Raw genomic sequence first — 10,256 nt, 5'->3', positions numbered from 1 at the left:
GCTTCAGCATGGGTGGGAATGTGGCACACTGATTCCTGGAAACGGGAGGGAGGTGTTTAAAAAGTGTTTTGAGATGGGTGGAGGAAAAAAGGAGATATTCTGAGTTTCCTGCTGTGGGAAAATGTAGGAAGGATTTCACTGTCTCTAAACCAAAGGAGAAAGGACCTCAGTGTGCTGGATTTTTTGGGAACAGAATATATGGAAGGAGCTTTTGGAGTGCTTAGGGAATGCAGGTAGGAACTGTAATAACTTATTTCTCAGATATTTTCAAGGCCATTTCTGATTCTGGTCCATTTCTGTCTTGTCTGAAGCTTTTAAGTGCCTTGCCTTTTTTTTTTTTTTCCTAGTAATGGAAAATACTTTTTCATTTCTTTGCCCTCATAACTTTAATACACTAAGTGCATAACTTCAACAAACAGAGCAAGATCCTCTGGATAAAGTTTCTTGGGAACCATCTAGCTAAATCTTTCTTCATCAGAAGATGGTGATTCTTCTAAATTAAAAAAGCTTGCTACTATATATTACCAGTTTTGACAGAATTTCTGGGCACAGTAAGAGAGAATCCCTTCAAAGTATCGAAATGCCTAGTGCCAGTAATTCACATGAAATAGGAAAAATATGGTTCATACCACGTTCTTCCAGACTGGAATTTCATATAGATTTATGTGGACATCTCATATTTGGAGAGAGTGTTTTAAACACTAAGGATATAATTCAGTTTCTGTTGTTGGAGGTGTTTTACATTGCATAAATATTTATTAAAAGAGAGACTTGGTAATTTTTGTTAATTTCAGAAAGATAGTTACTGGCCTAAAAAGTCCATTTTTCTCTCATTATGTCTTAGTCAATAATTGTTAGTGAAAATAAATTGAGTAGCACCAACAAGAGGGATTGAGAGGCTCTTTGTGTTACCTAATGTCCTAATTGTTAAAGCTGTTACTTTGCATGGAGAAACTTACATTCTAGGTCATTATATGAATTGGTAAAGAAATAATATGTATAAAAATCTGTAGCCCTTACTACATCTAGTTGTTTGGGTGTGGACTGCTCTCATTCAGATCCTTCTTTTCACTTTGAAATCTCTTTTTATTCTTTTGCATGCCCTAAGAGAATGATATCCTAGCCACCAGGAGAAATACCAACCCAGAGAAGAATTGAAAAACCTTCATAAATCAAAGTAAAATAGTGTTAAGGCATGTTGATTTTTGGTTCTAACTTTAACGTTACTACTGCAGCACTTTTTCCAAGTACTCTTACACAATATTGTCAGTACATGTTTAGATTATTTCAGGCCATCTATTTAGAGTTGCTGGAAGAGGAAATAACAATACCAGGAAATTCTTAAGAGACTCCACCTCTGGAATAATGTTCATGAACATATTATATAGGCTGCTTTGTTGCTTTTGTGTTCTTTCCAGTTATCTTAGTGGAATGCATTAGGTACTAACCCAAACCTGAAGTTTGAAAATCAATATGCTGGCATCCAACTTAGTCTTCTAAATTGAGTAGTATAAGTAGGTTCTGTGCAGGTACTTTTACGAGCATATTCTGTTTGCTTACGGGTATGAAGAAGGCTGTATTTGGATTTTTTTGGTGAAAGGTATGAACTTGCTCCGCTTGTCTTTGGAGCTGTAGTGTGTGAAGTATAAGCCGTCAGTTTTGCTGTCTTCTGCCATAAGGTGGCGTGATTTCTTTGCAGTTTGTTGTTATTTAAACTCGGTCCAAGCATAAAACACATGCTTTGTATATATTAATAAATAAACCCAATGATTGCAATTTGTTGAAATTTATATTTTGAATTGTTAGATTGTGGCTGCATATACATGCATAGACAATATTCTTATACGGTTAGAATTAGCTGCGATGATAGTTGCCCCTCCAGTATTTTCCTCTTACCTGCAGAAGCTGTATTATACACAGACGAAAACAGACACCTTTGTTGGATTAAACTGTAGGTGATGTTTCTACTAATAGAACCTGTATACAAGCTTATTTTGAATCTGCAAGGATCAAAATGGGATGAGAGTGCAAAATTAATGGATGCAGTTATGCTATGGTATGGAAAATGTCTCACAAAACACAAAATACGCAGTTTTTGTATCTGAACTGTGGAAATTGTGCTTGTTCACACCAGGGCTGAATATGAGTATCTTGTAAGTTGGGACAGAATTCAGAAAATTATTGTGTCTAATATGTGCCTCAGTTATAGTGTTTTCACAAGAAATGTATTTAGGACTTCAACTACAAGAAATCTGGTTTTATTAAGAAAGATTCCTATTTTGTATGTGGTAATAAGTTTTCTTGTGTGAATTGTTTTCATTATGAAATAGTGTCCATTAACAACCACATTAAAATCCTGTGATTTCCACTGATTTTACTTTATAGCATGTTTGCTGGTTCCTATTTGTAAGCTGTAGCTTAAGCTAGATGGAACTTGCCATGATTAAGGATTATTTAATATTTTGACTAATGAGAGAGTATGATTGTACCTTTCTTCCTACTTTTCTTCCCTGTAGGTAAGTGCAACTACTCTTATACTCTTGCATGATTCTGTTTTGGCAAAGACATTAATACATTTGTAAACACATTAAAGGTGACTCTGTGAGACTGCAGAGACTGGAACAACTGCCTTTGTAAAAATTTACATTAAACAGAGTAGTCCTTTTACTCAGCAATAGTTTTGGAACCTGATTCCATAACATAACACTTTCAACTGTAGCTCCTTCCATTCAATTTTTTTTCTTTTTGGTAAAAATAGGGGACCCTTGCAGTATTCCCTTGAAGTCAACAAATTAGATTCCTCCTCACCAAGAAGAACAATCACATCTGTTGTGTTTCTTGAAAGTCACTGTGGCACTTGTACTTTCAGTGTTTCTCCGTGGCAAAAAACAGGGCAGAATAGTATCATGAAAGATATAATATTATAAATTTCTAGAGTTTAGTAATGTTTTCAGAGTTGGAATGTATCACGTATTCTTTTTAAAAATCAATGTGAGGAATTTTGTTAAAATGTTCTATCTTAGCTAATAATACTGCATTATTAATGGTTATAATTGTTATTATAGATAATAATGCTTGATTTTTTTTCTGTTTTGTTAATTCCACTGAAGCAACTTTTTTTTTTTTTTTTTTTTTGCATTTCATCTGCTAATTGAAAGCATACAACACATCTCTTTGGTATGAGGTTTTTATACTAATGAATGACGTGTCTCTGCTGGATATTAGCTTTGGCATCTGTGGGTGGCAAAAGCCCCTAAATGCTCATTTGACTTAATAATGAGTTTTTAAGTGGGTACCTGTCTTTGTTTGACTGATTTAAATAATCAGACAAAGCTTACACAGGGAGATAATAGCTTATATTAGATCAACTAGTATACTAGGAAAATCAGACAAGAAGAGCTAAACATGCCTCAAACTTTTCCCACCTTGTCAGCTGATCTAATAAAAGGTATTAACTCTCCCTGCAGAGCTTGCTTTACTGATGTTCTTAGATCATCACCACGGCCACAATGGCACCACTATGGCTAGTATAATTGTGTGATTTAAATCAAGAAACCTCTTCATTCTGAGTTTATAATAGTGAATTTGAACGTTGAAAAAAATGTATATTTTTGTCTTAGGTTTCACCATTTTTTTAAAGCTAGGATAACTTGTCATGGGCTGCCAGTACAGACAGGTTTCACTGTGTACTACCTTCAAGTATTGCATCTGTTGTGTGTGTTTTGTCCTAATTTTTATCTAAGATGTAAGTGACCAACTGACACTTTTGCTGTTTTCATGAAGGTGGAGAAAAGGCTGTGAAGTAAACCTGCGTGCAAGAATAAAATCTTCATTTTTGTATGTAAAAGGTGGTTTTGTATTTTTAGCATGCTAATAATGGAGTTCTTTAAGGACTATTCCTGTCTCATATACAGATGTTCTGAAGTCTGAATGCTAACACAATCCAGGACCTAACACTGCTCTTTTGGAAGCCTCATGGATCTGTGACCACAGCTTGGGTTCTTTGTCTCTCTTTTCCCTTTTCTAGAACCTGTCTGGTGTGGCTCCGTGCAGAAGCAGGGAATGACAGATCCTGTTTCTTGGACTGAGCCACCAGGCTCAGCTTTTAAAATGATGCAAAGCGGTACAAGTGTTCTCAGTGATTTTACAGTCACTTATTGTAATAGCTCAAACCCTCTTACTGAACTGTAATATATAGCTTCAAATACTGTTAGTCACGACATTAAGCATTGATTTCTTTACTTTGAATCACTGGAGCATACGTGGTCACGGAGCTGATCGGTAAGACTCTGAAAGCATCTGGTGGCTTCTGCCAGGCATTCTTCTGCTCTGCTCAGCCCTTGGCGTGTGGCAGTGCTGGGGACCTGCTGAGTGTCGGGCTGGGCTGCGCGGGCCCTGCACACCACTGCTGGCAGATGAAACAGCGCCAGGACGTGGGGGCAGGCGGGGGATTGAGATGTTTGTACTGTCGCGTTGTTAGAGTTGTCATTTACGTTGATCCTGGGCCAACCTAGTGTATTGTCTCAAATGATTTTGGACGTGGTTTAGAAGTTAGCTCTTATAGCTAGCAGTGCTGTGCCCAGCAGGCGGTTTGGATGCAACCAACTTGATCGATAGGAGGTTGGGAGGGCTTAGTGGTGTGATAGTGGCCAGAAAGCACCAGCTGTCATTGGAACTATGCAGTAGCTTCTGGTGCTGCTTATTTGATTAGTACAGTTAGAGCCAGTATATCTGTAGGTTACCACCATCTCATTCTGGATGATGCTTATGTTGTCCCTTAGACCTGTTTTTTTTTTTGCTTTCATCATTCTTAGTATATCTCAAAGACTTCCAAACCCATATTTTTTTTCACATTTGGTTCTATAGACTGCTCTGTTAAGAATGTCAAGCTCTTTTCAGCATCCTGTAAAAGACCTTTTCTAGGCTTTTACTTTGGCATGTGTGATGAGGTGCTCCAGTCCCTTGATCATATTCATGGCCCTTCTCTGGACCTGCTCAAGCAGGTCCAGGTTACTCCCTAAAGAAGGAAACGATTATGCTAGCATATACATTTATTTTTTTTTCCACAGATTGTGCAGTAGCATTAATGTTAAGCCTTTGCTGGTGTTTTATACTGTACCACAATTATCAATAAATGCTCTTTTTCTTACCTTTGTAGATTTTATCATGGAAAGTTAGGTTCTTCACACTGTTTTGTAAAGTATCTGACAAAGGTGGGTTTGTCAACAGATGAGTACAGTTGTGTGTACCCTGTTTATTGTGGAGATACTTATTTCCAGCTACAATCCAGCATGTTAAAGTGTGTGATTTTTTGTTCTAGACATTGAGAATAATGGGCTTTGTTTTCTTTTATTGCAATTGGTAAAATGACCATACTTTGATAATTTTCCTGTTTACTGTTTTCTCCCGCTTTGGGGTTATTTTCTTTATTTCAGATTCGGGAGAAATTTGCCATGGAAATTTGCATATAAAATGTGAAATAGTCAGAGAATGCGCTGAGAGCTGGATGTCATCTCTACTTTCTTTGTTAGGTGCATATGGCAGCTCTCATCACTATCGTGATGAGGCCTGAGAAAGAACAGTGTTGCCTAGGATGAATTCCACAGGGAATTCTGTCCCCATATGTGCAAAGATAGTTGGCAGTCTGGAGAAATTTTTCCGGGAGGAAGCAGTCAGTACATTGTCTGACCCTGCCACTCAAGTGTTGTCCAAGCCACACTGCCTCTGGGCTTGGCTCTCCAACACAAGCTAACTTCTGTCACAGAACCAGAGGCACAGTGTACGCTTTCAGGGACTAGATAGGAACTTGTTTTCTGCATAAATCCTCAGGCAGCAAGCCTTACTTCTTGTCAGTAGCCTGCACCGTCGTTCTTCAGACATGTGATTGAATGGACACAGGTGAATTCATAAGCTGTCAACATGTCTGGTGCGGTCATGTTTGTACAACTATAAACTACGAGCCAGGGTGAGCAGTTAATGTAACCACCTGAAGCTACAGAAGGGGTCATATCCCTTAGTTCAGCAATATAAGGTATCAGACTTTAGTTTTGGCTCTATCTTTTGGTTCTGGTTTCCTTGAGTAGTGACAAAAACAGTCTGTGCTGGCAGAACTGTGTGGGCAACCTCTTACGGGTGTATTTCTCTGTAACCTTTGATACTTCATGTTCTTTTAAAATTGGGCTTACTCACTTTGAACTGAAACTGCTCTTCTGGGTCTGATTCATGAGGCACATGGCATTGAGGCAGAATAATAGCTTATTGCACTTGAATCTGTTATTGAAACACACAATTATTTGGCCCTTGCTTCGGTTTCTTATGTTTCACTTGTTGATTTGAGATCTTTTAAAGCTCCTCCCAAGAAGGTGAGCAGTGAGGTGAAGTTACTCAAGGTAATAAGGATGAGAGCAGTCTCTGAAGATGAGAGCAAGCTGCTTTTGCAAGACTGCTGAATGACTGGACAACAAAATGGCAGATGAAAATATATGCAGATAAATGTAAAGCGATGCAAATAAGCCAAAATATCCCTAGCTTCATATATCAAATGATATATATGTCTCTGAGCTGACTGTTTCTTCCTGGAATGTGGTCTTTGAGTTATAAGGGAGACTTGCATGAAAACATCAGCTTAGTACAGTAGCAATGAAACAAAATCCTGCATTATGGATTATTAGGGAGCGGATAGAGGAAGAAACCCACATAATGATTCTGTTGTATACATTTGTGATTTTGGCCATACTTGGTCTCTTTATTTCAAAAATGTCATGATATTAGAATCATAGAATGCCTTGGACTGGAAGGTCATTTGGAAGACCATTAAAGGTCATCTAGTCCAACCCCCCTGCAGTGAGCAGGGACATCTCTGACTAGATCAAGTGGCTCAGAGCCCCATCAAGCCCAACCTTGAATGTCACAGAGATAGAGCCTCCACCCCCTCTCTGGGCAACCTGTTCCAATGTTTCACCACTCGCATTGTAAAGAACTTTTTTCTAACATCTAATTTAAATCTCTCCTGCTCTAGTTTAAAACCATTGCCGCTCATCCTGTCAGTAAACACTCTTGTGAACAGTCCCTCCCCAGCTTTCCTGTGGCCCCCTTCAGGTACTGGAAGGCCACTATAATGTCTCCCTGGAGGCTTCTCTTCTCCAGGCTGAACAATCCCAATTCTCTCAGCCTGTCCTCGTAGGAGAGGTCTTCCAGCCCTTTTTGTGGCCCTGCTCTGGACCTGCAAAAAGGCTCAGAAAGGCATAAAAAAGAGTACAGAGCCATGGGTGGCATAGAAAAAGTAGTTGGGATTGACTGCTGGCTTCTCCTTGGGGAGAAGAAGTCGGCACTATTAATTAAAGGTAGCTGGAGCCAGGAGCAAAACAAAGAGAAGAACATGATTGTTCACGTAGGAGGTGAGTCGGTCTGTGGGACGCCTCAGCACAGAGGCATGCACTCAGGTGGATGCCAGAAATTTGCATGTCCTGGGGGGAAAGTGGACAAGTATTGGGAAAAGAGAGCCACCAGGGATTATTAAGGAGACAAGCCACACCAGGTTCAGGAAATCTCCTGAACTAAAAATACCTGGAGTCTAGGAGAATGTAATCAGGGAAATGACCTGTATGTGGCCCTGTGCTACTCATCGGTGGGCATCCATGTGTGGCCACTACAGGAAACATAATACTGGGTTTGATAAACCCATGTCCTTAATAGATACATCCTGAGACTCAGTGATGGACATTTCTTCTCTGTAACTGTGGGATTATGGATTGTGCTCTCAGCAGGGCAAGCTGTGTTACCTTTCGCTTGGTGTAAACTGCTTTGTGAAGTAAAGGGCTCGCTGACCACAGCGTCTCCTCCTGCGGTGCAACTGCCGTGGGCTCTGGGAGCATTTACTCTTTGGCTACAGCAGAACAGGACACCTGCAGCTCTCCTGGTTAGAGCTTCTGCTGCAAAACACATTGCCTGTGGAATTCCTGGGGGAGAAGGAGGAACTGGGTGACGTTTCATGCCTCTCTCTTCCTCCCTGCCTCCCTCTGTTACCTGCTGTGCCTTTTTCTTGTGTCATGTGCTAGTGGGGGTAGGGAGGGATTTTTGCTCTGTGAGAACTGGTTAATGTTAGGGAGTGAATTGAGGCCGTATTGAATGAACTGAATTGCTATTTCTAGAGTATAATCACAGAACGTGTATGGCACGAGTGATAGCCCTGTAGCTGTCTGTGAGTTGCTTCTGATCCTGTCTCCATGCTTAAACTGCTGGAATTTTGGTTAACAGCTGGTACTATTTATTTTATTACGCACCTCATGGATTTATCAGCTCAGTTAATTTTTATTTTTTAAATAAAATAAAAAGAAGAGTCAGCTGTGGAGCTTCTGTTAGATGAGCTAGTCCTTTTTACTTACCATTAAATCATCAAAACATTTTTTCTCTTCTTCTGATACTTAAAAAAATACAATAAAAATCTCATTCTCTACTTTCCTCTGGACAGGAGTGCAGAAGGATGGTGTTTAAGCATTGTTTCTTGGGCAGAAGGTGTGTGCAGTTCTTTCTGGAAGTACACAGATATTGCTGGTCTGTCTGGAGAGTAGGTGTGGTATTGAAAATTGCGAGAATCACATTTCACTTGGAACGCGATCCTCGTAAATGCCAATGCCCTGCTTACTCAAAAGAACACGGAGCGTTTTGGTAGGATGAGATAGATTGCATAATATGCATACATGTGATTGTAATCATACTGAGACATGTACCTACATGCCACAAACTGAAAGAAATTTGCCCTAAGCCTTACAAGTTTTAACAATTTTTTGTTACAGTATTTTTGGATTATATTTTAAGTATTTTTACTTTACTGGTGACCTAGTTCATTCAGCTAATACACTCATCAAAGGGGAATGTATTAAAAGAGAGAATACTTTGGGAGGAGGGAGCGATGTTGACTCAATGCCGAAACAAGTTTGGACAAACGTTTTAAGACGGAGTCCTGCAGGCCCTCACCAAATGCATTTTACATTCGCGGATTCCTCAGCAGCACGCTGTTGTCTTTCCAGAAGCATTATTGTTACGCAGGACCTGCCTAAACACCATTTTAAAAGCTGCCTGTTCCTTTTGATGCGAAGATACAGAACCAGTATTGAGGGCGGAGAATGTGCTGGGGAGGGAGGAGAAAGGGAGAGGTGTTGATAGGGCAACACACAGAGAAGCCTCATTTTTTTACTGGACTCTGCAAGAAGTAAATATGTGTTCAGAAAGAGCGTGATAATAAAGTTGAAGGGGCTGTTTCTTAACAATGATCTATTAAACTATTTATACATGGAGAAAACTTTTACTGATAGTCAAGTGTCTGTAAGTATAAAGTTTTGTTTGTCTAAAGCGAAAAGAAAACAGGAATATGGTTTAATGAGTAGTCTTCCGAGCAGTGAAATATGATAAATATTGCTTCTAAGGATTCAGTGAGGTTTTAAAGAGACAAAGTTCGTAAGTATAAGTATTTAAGTTGACTTTCTATATAAGCTCTATTATGAAATTAAGAATACACCATTTTTATAGACGTTTTAAATCTCTCGTTAGCATTGTACTGTTTTTTAAATGTGGAGTATAGTAGATATACAGATTCTTCTCTAAATAAGTTTTTTTTAAGTCTTTATTTTCACTGTACTTGCACGTGTTTCTGTAAAGCAAGAGTGTCGTAAGTTACCTTCTAATTGTTACAGTGGTTTTTTTAAGGTGTATAACTAAAGTGATTTTTTTTCTTCCATCTGGCTATTTATCCAACAGAACAGAATCCAGATGGTATGAGTTACTAAAATAACCAAAAATAAATGAAAAGTATTTATAGAATACAAAATTTCTGGGATGTAGAGACTTCAGACTAGTTTTAGCTTCTGGTTGCTCAGAAAACACCCTTTTTTGTGAGAAAAGGTCCTTGCTGTACTGCCAGATTTTGACATTATAATCTTATCCTTTATGCCTATATATCTCAAGAGTATTATTATCTTTAATGCTTAAAGTATGGCAGCAACAGTATCAGTTTTTGAAATAAGGAGAAAAAAAAAGGAAAGAAACAATTGCAAGACTTGGAAAGATAAATAGGCATCGTTTAGTTCAGAACTGGTAGTTTTTGTGCTCAGTTTTACGTTTGTTTCCACAAAATCTGTGGATTTTAGAGGCTCCATCGGCAATGGTGGGAAAGTCAGAAGCGGCGTAATGTGTTTCGGTGACCTGTCACTTAATCATATCCTCCTTCATATGTGATTTATTTTTGATTTATTACTGGG

The 10,256-nt window shown here is 38.8% G+C and overlaps 1 protein-coding gene across 1 annotated transcript in view; it reads left to right on the top strand.

The window, feature by feature from the left end:
- Positions 1-895, top strand: part of RGS12 (regulator of G-protein signaling 12) — a 19,366-nt gene extending 18,471 nt beyond the window's left edge. Inside the window, exon 3 of the mRNA XM_009870042.1 lies at positions 845-895. Coding sequence (XP_009868344.1) covers positions 845-895 — 51 coding nt within the window. The remainder of the gene's footprint in view (positions 1-844) is intronic.
- The last annotated feature ends 9,361 nt before the right edge of the window (positions 896-10,256 follow it).

Source organism: Apaloderma vittatum, unplaced genomic scaffold (genome assembly GCF_000703405.1).
Source record: "Apaloderma vittatum isolate BGI_N311 unplaced genomic scaffold, ASM70340v1 scaffold16485, whole genome shotgun sequence".
Lineage (NCBI taxonomy): Eukaryota > Metazoa > Chordata > Aves > Trogoniformes > Trogonidae > Apaloderma > Apaloderma vittatum.
Note: the sequence above shows the minus strand (reverse complement) of the source record. Positions and strands in the feature narration are given on the sequence as shown.